The sequence below is a fragment of the Pyrgilauda ruficollis genome, unplaced genomic scaffold (assembly GCF_017590135.1).
Source record: "Pyrgilauda ruficollis isolate IOZ18807 unplaced genomic scaffold, ASM1759013v1 scaffold29, whole genome shotgun sequence".
In the NCBI taxonomy this organism is placed as follows: domain Eukaryota; kingdom Metazoa; phylum Chordata; class Aves; order Passeriformes; family Passeridae; genus Pyrgilauda; species Pyrgilauda ruficollis.
Window position 1 is genome coordinate 210,982 of NW_024524266.1, and position 20,144 is coordinate 231,125.

Here is a 20,144-nt window from a genome sequence, read left to right on the forward strand (position 1 = left end):
ACAAATAAAATAGACCAAAATATCAATGGATAAAATAAATAAAATGCAAAAGTTCATAAAATTTGCATTCATGTGACTGCAAAGCAAGTAGAGATAGATTATTTTAAAGCTGCTATATGTCAAAAATAATTAAACTATTAAAAAGCTTGTTATATTTAACATCTTTTATGATCACTCAAAACTACTCTACTGAGAGTCTTTTGATATGTTAAACAGATATTCATCAAATGCATGTTAAGTATGAAACTGAAAAGTTACTGTATAAATTCAGAAGTAATACATGGATTTATGTTATATATTTCTCCTAATTAGTATCCAATCCTGTGTCTCTGCTTACTAATACACAGTAGGTTTTACTGCATAGTTCAGATTTTATTAAACAGATAACCCATCTATCTCACAGTAACTCAAAAAGAAGTTATCATCTTGCATGAAATATTGAAGAAGACAATTAAAACTATGTTCATTTTGCAATTGGCATTAAAAAAAGTTACCATTGACTGATGAAATCCAACACTAACCTGTCCATTGCTGGTCACAACTGTGTTGTCTAACAGTAAATAGGCACCAAAGAAAAATACCACAGCATCAAACACTCCTAGGAATGTCCAATAAATAAACGCACGCCAGCGCAGCAAAGCATTCTTGGCAACATCTCTGTGTGAAACAAGAAACATGTACTCTTTATCAGCAGGTCTGAACATCCCAGATAAATTAGATAATTCATATTGTTTCTTGAAAACCACCACATTTCCACCTTACAACTGTCTACCACTTCAAATCTAACTCCTTCCTCAAAATGACCTCTTTATTTATTTTTATTTAATTCTTACTAAACTCTTTACTGCTCCCCATAATGCTGCTTATTTCAACAACGGCAAACTCCCTGTGCTGTACCCATTTACTTTTCAATCTTTATAGAGAAGGTATCTCTTTTCCAGTGCTTTCTGTGTATGTCATGATCCACTGCAGATATTAAGTGGAAACACTAGAGGTCTCTGGAGACTTTGCTTTATTTCCCCTAGGATACAGACTATTGCAACAAAATAAAACATTAATTTTATGTGGAATGTGAAACAAGCGGTTTGCAGTTGACTTGAAGCCTCAGGTCAAATAGAGTTTCTTAAACGTTTTTCCACAAAAACATACAGGATTTGTCAACAACAGAACTCTTCAGTAGCATGCATTTTCTTACTACAAAAAATTCTAAATGTTACAACTTCAGTTCTTGTCCACAGAATGGGTATGTATCGACTTGGCATAGAGTATAGAACGCATCAGAGTAAATGACAGGACACAGTTAAATGAAAACCCTGAGTTACAGAAACATTTACTACCAACCAGTGCTTCCAACATATAACTTCATAAAGACTATCTGATGACCATATAAAGTAATTTCTCCCCAGAGATTAACAGTACAGACTGCAAACCCATATGTGGCCAACAAGAGCCTCACCTGGCCCAGAACAGCTACTATTCCCCAAAACAGCTTAGCAATAGGCTCTGTTAGGTATCAAAACCCAGAGGTTTCTGACAAATAAGCTCTGCTAGCTTTCATAAACCAAAAAAGGCTTCTGAATTACCACTTCTAAATTTAAAACATTCAAAACATCAAAGAGAAAATAAAAACATTACTGTTGAAACTCAATAGTAATCTCTTGTATTCCTCTTCAATTTCATTGGTAAAACATATCACTATATTGATTAAAGTTTGGACAGCTAATATTACTTCTTTCAAAGAATGTTTTTCCTTTGATTATCTACTGTTACCCCTCCATGAAATGTACTGGCTTTGCAGCTAGAAGGATCTAAACTGGACTTTGTTCCTAATTTAAATGGCCAAATGCAGTTAATTGGCAAGAACTGTATTTCAAGTGGCTAAAAACCTAAACAAGTCAATTCAAATGTCCAGAAGTGAGTCAACAATATGCAGAGGACAATGCTGGACAGCACACAGAATACATCCTCTGATACACTCTAACACTCAGTCATCTTTTCTTTCAGAATAGAACATGTATATAGAGAAAACCAGCATGTTTTCTTTTTTTAAAATATTTATGTTCCCCATGTTTCCTCCCCATGGTTGGAGGAAATAAAGAGTACTAAAATAAGTCTCCTAATCTGATTTTGTTAAACAGTGATTTCTATTTTGCTCTCTCTCCCTTTGTGGCAAATGCATAGTGTGGTTTGTAAATGTGCATATAAAACTACATGTTTATCTACTGTACTTTGTAGCCATGCATGTGGCCTTCAATCCTTCCGTTGCAGCGTATCTGATGTTGATGTATCTTTGTTGTACTGAAATCCTGAGGACTTCCACTGTAACAGACACAGATCCCACAAGTGAACAGTCAAACTTTGGGGTACAGTGTTTTAATTTTACCTGTACAGGGAAGGCTCTCTCTTGAGTGTGTCTGGACTGACATGTTGTTCCATTAGACTGTACAAGAGGATAGGAAGGGAGGTGAAGCTGATATTGTACAGTGTTAGATACGCAGTATCATATAAAGTCTGTAGATGGAAAAGAATTAAATCAACTACTTTTAATTGAAAATGAAATCTTACTTTAAAATTAAATCCTCTGCATGAGACTTGATTTAAAATGAATATGTGAACTTCTGCAGGCAACCAAAGTTATATTCCTTCAGAATGGAGACAAGTATCCCTGAACAGCTGCTAACTGATATAGGACACAACTCTCCACTTGTATTCCATTTACCTGGAGGAAAAAGATCAGCAGAAAAATCCATTTCATGGACCAGCCTGGTCCACATACTGGCCCCTCCTACTGTTTCAGCTGTAACACCAGCTCCAAAGTACCCAAACTGAACAGCACATTCCTTTAGAGGCAGAAATTCTTCTCTGACACAACATCCATATATCTCACTTCCCTTTTATTTCCTCAATGTCTATAAAACATAGAGGTATTCAGAGAACAAGCAGGAGCACTTTGGAGGTTTTCCAGCTGTTTATGACTGCAATGAGCTTCCCAAACATCCCAAAGATGAAATATCCCAATGTGTCTCTGATTCTTCTTCTCACTGAGATTCTTTTTCATGTATATATCATCAGTGTACCTGCCAACCTACCATGTCACACCATAAAAAGAGCTGTTCATTTCCCAAAACCTACTTGGTAATCATTTATTCTGGAAAAATTGCTATCAAAACCCCCTTTATGATTCAAAATTATCACTTAAAAGGATAAAAATTAAGCTAAATTTTCATAACACATGCTTTCATATCTAAATCGTAATAATGCTTTATAAAAACCTACAAAGTTTTCAGTGGCTGTTTGAAATGGAAACTAAAACAGAAAAAATAGTTTTGTCATTTTAACTCCTCCTGGGGCTTTCTTTCAACAAATTCAAAGCAATAGTACTATTTTCTCCCAATCAAATCCAACTCTCCTCAATTTAATACTGAAAACATAGACACTTTTTGTCTAAATTCAGTCACTCATTCCTTTGTTTTTTGCTTCCTCATTCAGAAGAAAGAAGAGGTAGATATTTTCTACACAAGTTAGATGAGAGCAAGTGAGAAAAGAAACAAAAATTTAGGAAGGCAAATACTGGATCGTCTGAATGATGACACGTTTTTGGTGAGCAACAGTTCACTTTTCCTCTATTTTTCAGTTTTTATGTTTTCTTTTCAACCAATTGAATGCTGCTATTCATCTGAAATTTGTAATGCATAGCTGTTCATGCTAGAGAAGACTAGTTTATTGTCTCATTTTCATTCTGAATTCTAAAAATGAACAACTGATTCAATTACTCATCTTTCAGGATTTCCTCTATTTACATCCAGTAGGCTTAAATCTAACTGACTGTATATTTCCCAGAGACATTTCACTTTGCACTGCCATTTCCAAATACTGTATTTCTGTATTCTTTGACTCTAACATTGCTTTCATAATAATTCATAAAACTGACTTCTGTAACTTAAATGCAATTGCCACTGAATACCGTAAGAACCAGAAGTGATGTTGTTCTTTGTAAATTAACACTAAATTCTCAGGAAGATTTTTTTTTTTGTTACAAAAAAAGCAAAAGAGATAATATTACATTGATGGAAAAAGATCAACTAACCTGTTGTGAAAACCCACAGAAGAACTGATATAAAAACTGAGGAAAAATGAAGCAGACATTCTGAAAAACAAAGTGACTGTTGTCAAGCGACCAATTTATATACAATGCAAGCACCAATTTATATACAATGCTATAGATTTATATATCATAGTTTTATAACACTAACAATTGTGGGCATTGCAGGAACAGTAGACAAAACTACATATATTAAATCCCAACAGTCACATGTTGCAGTAGATTAAAAAAATCACTTTAAAAATTTAACTACTGTTAGAAAAAAAAACCACTTCAAATATTTTCAAGACAATCTTACAAGACCACAGTTTGAAAATTCAAGGGCAGTGAAGTTTGGGATCCAGGAATACAGTTCAGTTAAAGCAAAGCAAAAAAGGGACAATCCGCAGGAGGAGATAAACTATGAAAAGCAAGCCTGGATACTCATGGATTAGCATGGTTACCAGCAAAGCAACTGTAAGATGTTTCTAGCTGTAACCCCAAATGCCATCCACTCCCAATTATACCTATAGTCAAACACTAGAAGCCTGAATTACCTTGTGACACTTCCTTTCTATAATCTTTCATCGCTTACTGAAAGAACTTGGATTGGATGCCAACATTCAGAAATAATAAAACTGTCTAAATAGGGGGATACTCACTATGAATTTTCTCCACCTACACTATCCTAATGAATTTAGCATAACTTAATTTGCAGTGATGTCTAAGCTCTCAAATACTATTTCCAATGTGCTTTAAAAGTTGACTATAGAGACAACCTGGAAGGTACTGGAAATAAGCAGACCAGTCTGAAATGGAATTTGCAGGACATGAAAAAATAAGTTAAGAATTTTGGTTTTAAATGTAACATCGGTTACAGAATCTATCTATATAAAAGCTATTTCACATCATGTTTAGAATAAAACGAATAATCCCAGCACAGAAAATCTCTTCATGGAATTGTTGCTGGTTTGCACCATTAGCTGGAAAAACTGTATATAGTCAGACATTACCATTTAAGTTTTTGAGGTTTATGTAATTGGAATAAGCATTCTCCTACCTTATAAAAGAAGTATTGCACAAGTTCAGATATCCTAATGTAATAAAAATGCCCATGAACAAGCAACATTTTTTTCAAATGTTTAAATTTAGGTATTGCATAGTCACTGTTTCTTGCTGCTTGACGACCTTCTTTGCCAATGATTCCTTTAAAAAACAAAAAAGACGTGAAGCTATTTAATAACTAAAGAACTATTAAAAAGATACAACTAATTGCAAAATGATATAATAATGCAATGATGTAATGGGAGATCACGACTGTATCTCATACAGTTCCTAGGATATATGCACTAAAAATTGTCTATAACACATATAAGCTGATTTTTTGAGCTTGCCTATTTTTAAGAAAGATATGGGTTTTGTAATTTCACTTGAAATAATATACTAAGCAGCAGGCTTACCTATACCAACATGTGCTTCTAGAATCATACTGACATCATTTGCTCCATCACCAATTGCTAATGTGATAGGATGTTCTTTTGATAACTTAATCAACTTTACAATCTGGAAAAAAAATAGTGTTACAAACTCTCCTCTGTAATGGTTTGCTTATTTTGTGTAAGTGTAACATTAAAAAATATTACCAGGACAGTTTTATAAGAAATTCTCTGAAGGAACACAAAAGCAACATTACTCAATGTAATGCATAAAGATCACAGTTATGCATAAAGATCACAGTTTCTTCATGTTACAAAGTATTTGTTCCAAATATTTTTTTAAATACTTCCAAACTACTTTGAGAGAGATGGGATAGAAGGAAGGAAGAGCTGAATAATGGAAGATGTTGTTGAGATTGCTTAATGCTGTGTCAGTGCATCAACAAATTAAGAGGGTTCCAGAGACAGAGTGCACAATTTCAAAGAAATCCTGAAATGAAAGACTAAAAACTTCTGCTTTCTCATATGTGTTGAACTTTTTTCCTACATTTAAGAAAATATATTGGACTCTGTATACATATAAAAACTATTGTATAAATTGTCTAAACACTTGACTCCAAATCTCTCCATTACAAATTATCACTTCTGTAAATTTGGTACCAACTCAGCTGCAACTAAAAACTTCTACAAACTTCCAGACAGTTATAGTGCTGGCTAAATACATCTGTTAATGTGAATAAGGGTTACATATGCTGTACCTGCACACTGAGAAAAAGACATGACAAACTGAAAGAAAAGAGAAATGCATATTCCAGTACTTTTTTCCTTTAAAAGTTCTTCAGCTATCTTGAGAGGTTTCAGTAATGGAGGGATATGTTTTTACTTGATACAAATGACAAATGCAACAGTCAGGTATACTTAAATATGATAACACACACATTTTTTTTGTCTGGATTCTTCTTGGCTTTCCACTTATATTAAAAACAGAGAAAAAATATCACTCTGCAGTAATAAGTAACACAGGTTCTTGTAGTGTCAAAAGAGTGGACTATACAAAGCTTGTTAGGTTAAATAGAGAGCAGTTAGTTCATTTATTAAATATGTTTATATTAGCATATACCAACCATGAAGTTTGAACAATATGTATTCAAATTCAGATGCATAGATGGGTGCTGTTTTAGCAATACCATCATCTAAATTGCTTGCCAGCAGAAATTGTCCTTTTTTTTTTTTCACTTTTTCCATTTTAGAAGATACAAAAACAAATGGCAGCATCTCAAGTTATCACAGTAAGTCATACAGAGTATTAACCTTCAATATTTACATACGTTCAAAGCCAACAAGTAATTATGAAACTAAACACAAACCTGTGCTTTTTGCAGAGGTGCCATTCGACAGCATAACACTGCAGTGCAGTTCCTGCAAATATTAAGAAAAATCTCTCTGTAGTTACCAGAGCTCCCATCGTGTCTTGGTTTCATTATTAATGATAATGCTGCTCCATCAATAATTAAACCATAATCTTGCGTATCAGCTGAAAGTCTGTTTAGGGATAAAATATAAACTAAGTGTCACTATAAAATTCAAAGACACATTTAAAATCTGGCAATAAGAATTATGTGAAAATCAATTAATGAAAAAATAATGAGTATAGAATACCGCAAAGTTAATAAATTTCTAAAATTGAGATTCCTTATATAAGACTGATATTTACAACATCTTAAAACTCTGGATTATGTTGAAAATATTCACAGTGCTTCACCAGTTTGAATGCATAAATCTGATACCTCAGTGACTTGACCAGTGAGTATAAGTGTATAATTAATGACTTTTCAGTTTGGTTTGAAAAGGTTCCAAGAACTGCAGTGAGGTAAACCAAGCAGCAGGAAAAAAGTTAATTTTGTGGCACATTCCATAACACAGAGGAAAAATAAGTTAAATGGAAAAGCCTTTAGTACTCTGATGAGGAAATAATTTTTTTTACAGAAGTAAATTCTGCCTTGAAGGAAATGCCCACAAGAAACCTGTTGGCCCAGATGGACAAAGCCACTGTCTACATCTAGAGTATGGATATTTTGCCTTTAGAGTAGTGGCTAAGTCAAATACAGGTTTACTTTTATTTATAATACTAAAATAAAATAATTATTTATGTTTCCTATAATATTACAATATATTCTTACTCATAAAAATCTATTAGCAGTATGTCTGTAGTAATTTGAGCATTGCTAGAAGTGTAACCACAGTCAGAGGAAGTAGTTTATTCACTACTTTATCACACACTGAACAATGGGGAAAATAAGATGGTCTGGACTGCAAGAACCATTTTCAGTGGCATCCAGACAAGTTATTTCAGAGCACCCTTGCATCTGCCTGCATTACACAGCAGCCTCAGGCTCCAGGTTAACAGTGAATGTTTTATAAATGTACACTGAGGTTTATTTTTACTCTCTTTTCAGTGTTTCAAGGTTATACACTACTGTGCATGGGATTTCAACAACCATGGTTTCACCAACACCAGTGTTTGTGAAAAACACACATATTTATTATGTATTTTAGACATCTCCACCTTTTTTTATTAGAACAGAAGCTGGTTTTGACAAGTAAGATAAAATTCTGTAAACTACATTTAGTAACAGTTCCCAGATATTTTCACCACTTTGCTACCCTTGGCACAAATAGGGCAATGCCACTGGTGTACAATGATATCAAATGAAAAGGTATCATTATGAAGTTCAAGCAATGTACTGAATGTTTGGTGTATTACAGTGAAATATTTTTAGCCTGAATTTGAATATATATGTAGAATCCTGCTTTTATTATCTTAGTACTACTCTCTAGCTCTGGAGATAAAGTAAAAAAAAATAAATTCCGAAGACCTTTAACATGTAGAATTTGACATTGTACAAAAAGTTAAACAAACATATTTAATCACATCTTGTAAGACCTGTGGTACTTAAAGAAAATGGTACAGATGACATGGAGAAAAATTAACTGAATTTAACTGAATATACGAGTGTTCCTGATTAGACCAATGGGGTATAAACTGTAAGGAGAGCTAAGAAAAATTATCTGGTCCAGAGATTTAAGCTGTAAGGCTATGAGTTATAGAAAACCTCTGCTAAAATAGTACTGCAAATGCTTATTAACTCACTGCTAATAGTTTTATGGTGGAAAAATTATTACAGTAGCAGTTGTTATTTTTCTTTTAATAGTCAAAGTAGTACCAGAAATGAGATAAAGAACCATGACTGAAATCCAAAATTTACCTAAACAAGCTTATACTTAATTGCCATACAACAATTCACACGTTAGCAACACAAACTGAAACATACTGCTCTTCTTAAGGTAACTGGTCATAATTTCATTGTTTGCAAAATGCCCAGAAGCCCATTTCTGGCCTGAAAATCCAACTTTTTCCTTACCCTGAGAAGGTATCCCTGGTTAAGCTGCCATTTTGTCTTATGACAGTTTTGTTTAGGTCAAAAAGCACATCGTGTAAACTCTGCTCCTCAATTTTCTTTGTGGTTAGCTCAAGTATTTGTGTATTTCTTCGGAAGAGTTTGCAAGCATAGCAAGTAGCTGCAGCAGTTTCCATTTTGTCTCCTGTCAGAACCCAAACTTTAATTCCTGCTTTCTGGAGTGCTTCAATAGTATCAGCAGCTTTTTCTTGTAGTCTGTAAAGTCAATTGACAACATACATTGATGGATTGCTTGGAAATGAGAAAAGTCTTTATTGAAAGATTTTCTTAAACAAATAAAAAGTTTCAATAGAAGTTATCAGATCTAAGAATTTTCTCCAAAGTAGGACGCCAAAAATATTTAGGGGACTAGTATATGTTTTTGAATCTTTTTAAGACCTAAAGATTCCTCCTTCATTTCCTCAATACCCATTTTGTAATCCTTCCCTCTGAAACTTTTGCCTATAACTTGATCCACAAATTATTACATGGTTAAAATACATTTAGCTATTATTAGTTGCTTATGAGGTTATAAAGTTAACATGTGTAACTTTAGTAAGCTAAGGGTGTAGAATCAACTAAAATAAGGGGTTTCCCAAAAATTCTCTAATGCAGAAAGAGTCATCAGTTACTTTGTCATCATCACTGAAGGTAAGAAACTAAGAAATGTACTAACTAACCGATCTTCAACAGCTGTAGCACCAAGTAATATAAAATCTCTTTCTATCTTCTCATACACTTCTGCCAGTTTCTTATCCCGCTCCTGAAGGGCCAGCTTTGCACTCTGCAGCAGCCTCTGTACATCGCAATATTCTTCTGCTGTGAGTTTCTTATATGCAACACACAACGTTCGCAGTCCCTCCTACAGAACACAATCAAAAGAAACAAAATGCATTTTATAAAACTCTACATTAGACTTTTTGCTGGTGTTTATGCTGGAGGATTTGAAAAAGGAACATCATGAAGTGACTAAGTATAGGCTAGTACAGTATAGTAGAGGCTAGGATATGGTTCAGCTTAATTCTGTTCTGCTCCAGAAGCAGATACAACCTGATGGACCAACCTCAATCTCCAGAAGGTAAACAGCCCAGTGATCCAACTGGATATATAAGATTACAAGAGAAGGCAAAGTCAAGGAAAAGGTTTCTTTCCCTATGTGTATAATTAGGCAGGATGAGTCAGAATAAATAATAGTAATATAAATAGTAGCTTTGCAGAATCTGATTTTGATGCTGTGTTGCCGCAGATCCACAGATGGGGACCAAACATCACAAACAGAACTGAAAGTGAAAATCCAACTCTACCATTTCAATCAAGTGAAAACGAGAATTTAGCTGTGGGTGATTCAGACTGCATCAAACTTCTGAACTGAGAGATGAACAAGAAAGGGAGTATATAGATTGCGTAAGGTGGGGAGAAGCACAGTAAAGTTTTGCCATCTGAGTTATATATTGCTTCTCACGAACGATTTAACTGGCACTTCAGCTTCCTTAACTTCAATTCATCCAGTAGGTCTTTGTATAGTTACTTATTACCAAACCAATAAGGACAATTATTAAAATATCTCCCTGACTCTTGAAATTTATAAAAACAGGTGCCAGGTATTTTCTTTGAGAGGCTACTGTGTATAGGACCCAGTCCTATTTCCAATTTATGCAGGATGAATAAATAGGTGCTGGTCTGGATTTCTTTCTTGATAGACACTGAATGGATATGATACATAAATACTTTTCAATTTCATTAGCCTCTTTTATTTATAATTATCAGACAGCTGTCCCATAAAATGAAGCTTAGTAAAACACTTTGAGAGCTTTTTGTTTCAAACAAAATCAGGTGACACCGCAGCAGGTTTTTTTCCACATATCTGTAATAATACTTTGTTTTCAGTTTGAGTACTGGATGCCAGCAAATTGTATTCTATTGTAAGACTGGCAGTTGTCCTGCATTGCAATCAGTTCTGCATATTTTCGGATACAACAAAATTCAATACTTGACCACTCCAAATACTACTTTCAGGTAAAACCAAGTTCTAAATTTCTTTTGAAGATCATCAGCCAGTTCATAGCTGATTTTTAGCAAGCAAAAATATAAGATATTGATGATCACTGCACTGTCTCCTCAGAGCTTATAAAGCAATCAAAGGCAGCACATCCCAGTTGCTAAGGCTGGGGGCTGAAACTAGCAATAGTTTTTACAGAGATTTATTGTTTTTCACTTTTCTTCTATTCAAAAATTAATTCAAACCACAATTGTGAAACTGCCATACTAACGAGCTAACTGATGACCTCTGGTTTAACATAGAGCTGGGCATATCTAATGTATTCATATTGCACCACAGCTGACATTTGGAAGATGAGATGGAGGACAGATGCAAATAAGGGAGTTACAAAGACTGCTAGCCACAAAGCCTGAGTGAACCTTGGCACAGAATAACCTTGGTGCCTGTAAAAACAAATCTTCTAGCACAAAAAGCAGCAGGTCAGAACACTGAATTTATTTTGGACACTGATATCATGTAAACAGACCAATAAAATGGAATCTTACCACTGCATTGCGTTGTACTCGGGCTCGTACTTGGTCAATTTTACCTTCTTTAACCCTAGGAAATATGGAGGAATCTGCTCCCTTACAAAACAGAAATATATCACCTAAAAGAGACAGCATATGCGATTCAAAATGACCAAATATATTTTCTTCAAAAAACATCCAAATTAATAAGTCTTCAAAATATTTTCTTCCAACTTTTTGGTAACATTTGTACTCATGCTGGTCCCTTGTTTTATAAAGAAAGGCATACAGACTGTGTTTAATGCTTAACTCTTAACAAATCTGAAACAAATTCAAGTGAGAGAAAAAAAATCAAACAGAATGTGACAGCCTTACCTGTTGAAGATTTAACGATTACACTCATTCTCCGTCTCACAGAATCAAAACTGAAAACCTCCAATAATTCAAACCTGAAAAAGAAACAGAACAATTTTTTACACAACTCTATTTTTTCCAATTCCTAAACTGGTTATTATGACTTCAGGCATATAAATTAAACATTACTTCTAACATGGAAGATTATGTTGAGTACTATGGAATATGGAACTAGTACAGAATGAAACAGCAGGTTGCAACTAATAAGTAAGGAAAGCCCTTAGCTCCTAGTTACTTGAAACAGAACTTGTGATGTCCCTAAGTATCCTCAGATGTATAGTCACTCTAATTTAAGTAGAAGACTAGAAACCTTGCAGCAGAGCACAGTACCGATTATAAAGTAAGTTTCTATGTATAATACTTAGACATAGCCTTAGAACTTGAAATGCATGCTTACACCCAAGTCCTTTCATTCTTCTAATTTTTATTATTCCTAATTTCCTAAAAGTGCTGACCAAATTCCATAATCTTGCTCAAATGTTGATCGATAATTTATTCAAGTGAAGAGAAAAATATTTCTTTTTACTGGTTTTATACTTGCCATTATTTCTATTATTTGATTTTATCACATGTTCCTTTCCTTTTTAAGAGGAAAAATGAACACAAGCTCCTGTTGCACTGTTTTGGTTTAATCAGTTTGTATACTTCTATCATTTACTCTCTTATCTATTTCCCTTAACTTAAGAGAGCCCCCCTTTTTCCAGAGCAAACATAAGCAATCCAATCATTAATCCCAGCTTTTTCAGGATTCATCTCTGTCCAAATCTACTTGTTTAATTAGATCCTTCAGTCCTAAGTCCTTTTAACACCCTAGAACTCAGACCTGTGCAAAGCTACATCAGGCCTATGTCTACAAACTGTGATGCATTTGGAGAAAATTCTCAAGGATTACAATGATTTCTTCTGAGTCACCAAACGATACTGACTCCAGTTCTTATGAGCTGAGCCTAAAAAGTCTCCATATTGTCCTAAAAAGGGGTAAAGTAAGAGCAGGGTTCCTATATTTGTGTCTAAGAGTCCCTGTACAGTTAGCAGAGTACCCAAGCAGGAAGATACGGATATGCCAGACTTAACCAGCAACCATCTAGAGAAGTGTAAGGTAAATTTTCAAGGGTATGTCCATACCATGGAACAGCTGTACTACTTCAATGTTATTGAAAATTTGACTCATACTATGTTCCACAAAATTTATTCTACAGATATTACCCTCCTGTAAATTCCATGGATTATCTGTGAACAGCAAATTGGGTAAACAGCATTTTCTATTAAGAATATATAAAACCATCAGGAACTATTAGATTAGGTCATGAATCCCACACCACACCTTCACTGTCATATCAATATTTTATACTGCATATAATGTCAAAAAAAGTGAAAGTAATTAAAATTAGTAAATTTTCTTTATTTTTCTACTAAAACACAAGGTTCTTCACTTTCCTGACTTAAAAATTCATCTGTAAAGAAACAATGGTTTATTAAACGCATCAACAAAATCTCATCAGTCTATTTTGTTATATTTTCAACCACTCACTTTTCTATGTTATTTTCCCGATTTAAGATCTCCATGTAATTGTCTTTCAGCCTTAGATAGGTGTAACCAAGTCTGTAAAACAAAACACAGAATGAGAGAATAAATGCAACAAATATATAATTATCCAGTTCAAGCATTATCATAAGGATTTAAGGCTGAACCCACAACAAACCAACACCAAAATCCCAAACTGTTTTTAGTTGATTTTAGGCTACGAATATTCATGAATTCATGTTAAGAAAGCAATCAGCTGAAGATTACTTGGTGTTTGTTATTACAATTTTTGTTCTGAAAACTAATTTGAGCTTCAGTGATTAGACCTGTAGTTTAGAAAAATATAATAGCTAAGTATACACGTACCTCTGTATTCCCTCGACTAAAGCAACTTCATCAGGTGATGATGATATATATATACAAGGTCTTCTTGGTACCTGGTTTTTCTTCAAACCATCTACACTATCATCATCCTTTACCTGAACAGTGTGGCAGAGACAAAGAGCTCGGAAAAATAGCTCCTCTCTCTCCTGAAAAATAAAATGAATGGTTGTCATTACATGTTATCACTTGAAAACTCTTCTTCTGGAAGGTGACTGTGATATTACTGATTACTGCTGATTATTAATCAGACAAAGGCAGGCTCCTTGAGGGGGAGCCAGGTCTTTCCCTGTGGTAACCACACAATTGTGTCACAGCTGTTTGTACCCTTAGAATTGCCATACCAGTCAAGCTAATGATGCTAAAAACCCCCAGAGTGCATCTTCTACCTCCTCTGAATGCCTAGATGTAGCTGAAGGTGTTTTTCCTTTACTTTTGCTTAAACTTTAACAACTTACATTAATTAAGTACTAGTCAAGGTATCATTTAGAAGTCCTGAGTTCACATAGAAGGATGTGGTACCTGGAACACAGGTCTTAGCAGGGCTTACAGATTTCAATCTCTTGAGCAGCTTGAACACCCCTCGGAACTAAATAAATTACTGAAGTGCACATACTTTGGCAGCTCCAGCCAACCACTTCCTATAAAATTTCAGATGGCTTGGTAATGATAGCTCCTGGCACCAGAAAGAGATTTCTATTTCATGGATACCTGTGTGTGTTATATCTTTGTGCCTGAAACCTATTCTTCTGTGCTGTTAAATACAAACTGTGCCATTGTGATTCCAAGATAAAAACTCAGCATACCTCGGGACCACATTCTGAGGGCCATGGGTGAGGGACATAAGGCTGCTGAATTACACCAACATATTTCAAGAGACCTCATTTTGTCTCAGTGAAGGGCATGACATGAAGTGAGTGTGAATATGATGCTGTACTGATGTAATAAAAAATACATTGTCCTTTGACTGTGATTATCCTGCCCATATACACCCTGTTCACCTGTTGACACGCGAAGACTCCCGAACTTTCAACTAATTTTCAACTTTCAACACAGCAAATAGCCACAATACATACATGCTGTAGGTAGCACACTTCAGATGTGGCTAAACTAAGTCACATTTTAAAGAAATTTAATTTGATCATATATCATTCTCTGGCCACATTTTCACTCAGTGGTGACTAAATACCTAAATAAGTGATTGCACTAAGCCCCCATTTTCCCCTTTGAGGATTTTCCTGTCTTGCTTTCTCTGTTGTAGCTAAGGTTAAATGAAAACCAGTTGTCTGTGTCTGTAGCTATTAACCAGACAAAGTTCTATATTTGGGTTTTAACTCAGCTTTATAACTGCATTAAAATGAGAAACTTCCCATTAAGCCTTTAAATCTTACTCTTAACTAGGAAATGAAAATGTCTATGCAGTTATCTACTTTGATTACTAAAATTCAAGAATGTTGGATTTCTAACATTCTCTTCATCAGTACAGTTCAATTTTCATGTTTCATTGTAAGAAACCAAGAACATAGAAAGAGTTATACTACCTTTCCACTACCTCCTGGAGATGAATCAATCATATCAATGCCTGTACAATCATGGAGGATTTGGCCATTGCAGATAACATGTGGTACATAAACTTGCCCTTCAATGCAACATTCTACAAACTCCATATTGTTCTCAGTTAATGTTCCTGTTTTATCTGTGAAGACATACTCAATCTGCAAACAAGCACAAAATAAAAACAGCAGGAATGTGAACAGAATTTTCCAACATCTCTGAACAAAACTGAGTTTATTAATGGGTTACACCTTCCTTTGAAAATCCTTACGCTCTTTCAGAAAAGGAAGACAACAATTTCTTTTGGCAGTTATCTTCATAGAAATATAGGCCCTGAAAGATTTTATCCTGCAAGAGTATCAAGTAATGCTACCTTTTGCCTCATAACGGATGTAAATGATGTGTTTAACCTACTTCCACTCTTCTCTGTAGGTCCTTTTTAGTTTTTAATGTCTTTCTTGCTGCAAGACAGGTATTTATGGAAACAAAATGCATACAAATTTCATTTTCCAGGGATTTTTATTTAATGCACGTGGCTGGATGTGCAGTACTGTACTGTCAAAACAGTCTTCAGGGTAGTATCAGAATTCCCCACTACTGTTACGTTAGTTTAAAGCAGGATTGTGGACACATACAGTTATATGCCTGGGCACTGTAATTGCCCTGGAAACACTCATTTTGACTCAATATTGAATTTTTCATTAACTTCATCTTTTACAATGAGCCCTAGTGCTTAAGTCTAACAACATTAAAACTAAAACCAAAATCTGAACTATCAACTAGAAGAACTAGATTGGCTCCATTTTGGATCCTGGATGTAGTTATTATGTAGTTATATGTAGTATGTAGTATACATACTGCATGTCATATTTGATAAACTAAGAAAATGAAGTAAGGTAAGGAACAAAACACTGAAAATAAGGCTATTATTTAGAATTCATCAGACTGTTTATCAAATGTCTCCATTTATGCAGTGCACTGAGCAAACTAAAAACGAAATAAATTTTTGCTCAGTCTTCAAAAACATCATTAATTATACACACTTTCCACTGAGATTGACTTTTATAATATCCACTAATCTGAAAAGGCAAATGCAAAATTTTATGGTGGCTTTTTATCTGTGGACAGAATACCCACAATTAAACTTTTTTCCGAGTCGACAGGATTTATATGGATTTTTTTCATCTCAACCCCTACACTGAGTTTCATCATAAAATTTACAAAATGCTCTCAATCAAGTCATTCAGTGTGTTGCTTTGTCACAGTGTCTCCTCATGTTCAGACCCTCCAGTTTCAGGTTGTACCCACTGCCTCTAGTCACCACTGAGAAAATCTTGGCTCTATCCTCTTAGTACCCTCTCGTTCAGATATTTGTATAGATTGGTAAGATCTTCCCTGAACCTTCTTTCCTCCAGGTTGGACAGTCCCAGCTCTCCCTATCTGTCTTTTCATGAGCCATGCAAAGTCCAGTCCCTTGGCAGTCTTTGTGGCCCTTCACTAGGCTCCCTGCATTATGCCCACGTGTCAGTCCTGGCAAGCCCAGAGCCAGACACAGCACTCCAGGTGAGGCCTGGAGAGGGGCAGGATCATCTCCCCTGGCCTGTTGGCAACACTTTGCCTAATGCAGCCCATGATACCCCTGGCCCTCTTTGCCATAAGGACACACTGCTGGCTTATGTTGATTTCCATCAGGACACAACAGGTCCTCTCTTGCAAAGCTGCTTTCCAGCTGGATGGCCCCCAGTCATCCAAATCATTCATGATCAGGATGGGAGGCAGTACTGACCTCCAGTGTATACTGTTAGACACTGGCCTCCCACTGTGCACTGCTGACCAGCACCCTCTGCTCACCCCCTGTTCAATCCACCTCACTGACTGCTCATCCAGGCGGTAATTCAGCAGGTCCTCTTTCAGGATCTTATTGGAGGCAGTGTCAATTGTCTGCCATAATAACGAAATACCTGGTACCACCCTTAATCCAAACAGACAGTTAGTATCCTTAAAACCTTTATTACCTGATTGACTAGAAAGAAATACAACATCTTATTTATTTATTTGAAAAACCTATGAAAACATTTCTAACTGAGATCTTAAATATTTTCTCAAACAAAATTTATCTGTATCTGTTTCAAGGTGATGATTTTCTTAACACAGAATGGAATTTCTTTTCAAAAATGAGACAGACAATTGATCATTTTAATGGGTGAGACTTGTGTCTGGAGATGCAGTGTCAGTCTAGTCAGACAAAAAGGGGTTTTGGGGTTTTTTTGTGTCTAATTTTTAATCTAAGGAAATTAAATGTTTATATAATTTCCCTCTGTAGTCAATGGAGAGGAAGTGTTTATTCCTTAATACTACAGTAATACTAACTGAATTTCACTGACTGGGTGACAAATCAGAATTTTTGATTTTGAAAACAAAAATATCTCTGATTTTATTTTTAAAATTAATCATCACTAAAGAAAAATGCACATGTAGCTGCAAAAAAGCCCAAAACTAAAAAACTTTGAAGTAACAATTTTAAAATAAAAACTTACAGTAGAAACAGTTGAAAAAAAGCATAATTCAATGAAATTTACCTGTCCCAACTCTTCATTGAGGTCAGAAGTGTTCACCAGTGGTCCTTCACCTGTACCCTCATCAAACATTTCCTCATCCCATGCAATGAAATAAGAACCAAGAAATTTCTGCATTTCCACAGTGACATACATGGAGACAGGAATAATGTAGTTGAAAAGAACCATGAATGCAAGGAAGTCTGTAAAAGCTTGAAGAAACTGACAAAGAAACAAGATGGAAATATTGATTTTTCATGTACCATTAAAAACTGCAAGATTACTATATATATTTACAAATCAGTTTTTTCAAGTAACTTTTGAACAATAAGTAACATCTTTCATAGCTCACAGCTCAGCACAGGATATAAACCTTCATGATTTATAACATCACAACTGGCATGCAACAGAGCTTTCTCTTTAAAATTTGCATTTTTCTTTACAGATATACAGGTGTAGAATGCCATTACATAACATTATTGTAAAGTTCTAGAGCAACTAATGAGCATTGTGAAGACTTTTTGGGGAACAAGGGAAACATTAACATGTACACTCGAAAATTACCAAAAAAATAGCATAGTTCCACAGTAACTCCTTCAAGTTCAATTACATGTTTCAGGCAGTAGCATTTCATAAATACATAAAGGGCTTCCTTTCCCTCTCTCAACACAAGCAGAATGTATACACATAAACTGGCTCAATTTTTCAGTGGTGGAGACCTGGTGAAGCTACAGTCAACCCGCTGAGCAGGTCGAGACAGTGCTACTGGTGGTAATGAGAACTCCAGAATGCCTGCCTAGCATGTGCTCCACATGCATTCAGGGTAAGGAAGCAAATTTTCCCCTAGTCTGACTGGGAGGATTTAGTGAAATAAATACTGTGCTTCCTGTAGGGTAGGGTTCAGTTCACTGCTTCGGATCCTCTGGGTATCCATTCAGGAGAACGTCCTTGTTCCTGTAAGAACATCTGGCACTGGTGACTGATGCTCTCTGATGCCTCGAACAGAGCAATATGAAACTTAGCTTTTGAGGGGCATTTTTATGGAGATTCCCACAGTGGATTATTTTGAACATGTCTCTTACAGGACTGCCAATAGCTGTGGGACTCCTTCCAGCCCTTGTATTTCTTGGTGAGAGGTCAATTCTTTAGTAATTTATATAAATAATAGGAAGCTCCAAAACACTTTCATGAAGATTTTTATATTAAACTAGAGATTTTCTCATCAGTTAAATTCACACATACAACTTAAGGGCAAAAATTTAACATACAGGCTTTCTACAAGTACACTATCACCACTGTCAGCAAAAAAGCATGACTGGTAAGTAAGCAGGCTGTACATACTTTTCAGTAGAATCTCTATAAATTAAGGGTTTTGGGTAACTTTCGTGGTATTATAATTTATTTCCATACCAAATTTCTTTTCTTTTCAGGCTCTGTTTTCTGATTGTACCATGGCTCATCACGAAATGGTTCACTCTGCCAAGCATACTTCAGAACAGTATTTATTAGTGCTTTACTGACGAGAATACAGAGGTATACAACAAGAAATACATTCATTGATCTAGAAAAAAAAAAAAAAAGGGCAAAATAAGAATTCCATTAGCATATAAACTACAGAGTTTACCAGAAAATGTTATACTCAGTCTGTTATACATCAGTCTAATATTTGCTGCAAGTCTAACAACGCTAAGATGTTAAATAACTCTTCCAAAGTGCTTTTCCAATGAGGAAAAATATTACTGTGTTAAAATTTACAACTGCAGTATTTCCTATTTTTAAATCCTATTTTTCTATTTTTATAGTTGTTTCCAAAATATGTATGACAAATTACCAAAATGAGTATATTAGTGAAAACAACAGTATAGATAGAATCATAACAGAATAACTGGGCTTGAATCTGCAGACCTTTTCATGCCACTTCACTGAATCATTCTAAAATCACTCACATAAGTACTTTTATAGAAATAAAAAAGCCAAAAAATAACATTTTGCTATGTAGTTTAATGTTTTAACTCTAGACAGATCTAAAAAAAGAGCAAGAACACTTTGCATTTAAGATTACATTTTCATTAATGATGGGCATGAACTAAAAGCCATGGGTTATACACCAATAACAACAGAAAGAGACACATCATCATTTCTCAGTCATTGTGTAAGAGAAGGGCTTCAGCTGGTCAGTACATGTCGCCTCAATCAATGACATCTTGTTTTTCACAAGGCTGGACACCTTAC

General features: G+C 35.0%; 1 protein-coding gene across 2 annotated transcripts in view; it reads right to left on the reverse strand.

Moving 5' to 3' along the window:
• ATP11A (ATPase phospholipid transporting 11A) overlaps positions 1-20,144 on the reverse strand; it is a 119,941-nt gene that overhangs the window by 18,415 nt on the left and 81,382 nt on the right. For both annotated transcript variants that reach the window (XM_041472296.1, XM_041472298.1), the window contains exons 11-25: positions 19,323-19,473; positions 17,937-18,134; positions 15,345-15,518; positions 13,789-13,952; positions 13,429-13,500; positions 11,859-11,932; positions 11,520-11,623; positions 9,656-9,837; positions 8,940-9,191; positions 6,885-7,059; positions 5,542-5,644; positions 5,142-5,287; positions 4,088-4,147; positions 2,384-2,511; positions 522-657 (exon numbers count right to left, since the gene is read on the reverse strand). In XM_041472296.1, coding sequence (XP_041328230.1) covers positions 522-657; positions 2,384-2,511; positions 4,088-4,147; positions 5,142-5,287; positions 5,542-5,644; positions 6,885-7,059; positions 8,940-9,191; positions 9,656-9,837; positions 11,520-11,623; positions 11,859-11,932; positions 13,429-13,500; positions 13,789-13,952; positions 15,345-15,518; positions 17,937-18,134; positions 19,323-19,473 — 2,119 coding nt within the window. The remainder of the gene's footprint in view (positions 1-521; positions 658-2,383; positions 2,512-4,087; positions 4,148-5,141; positions 5,288-5,541; positions 5,645-6,884; positions 7,060-8,939; positions 9,192-9,655; positions 9,838-11,519; positions 11,624-11,858; positions 11,933-13,428; positions 13,501-13,788; positions 13,953-15,344; positions 15,519-17,936; positions 18,135-19,322; positions 19,474-20,144) is intronic.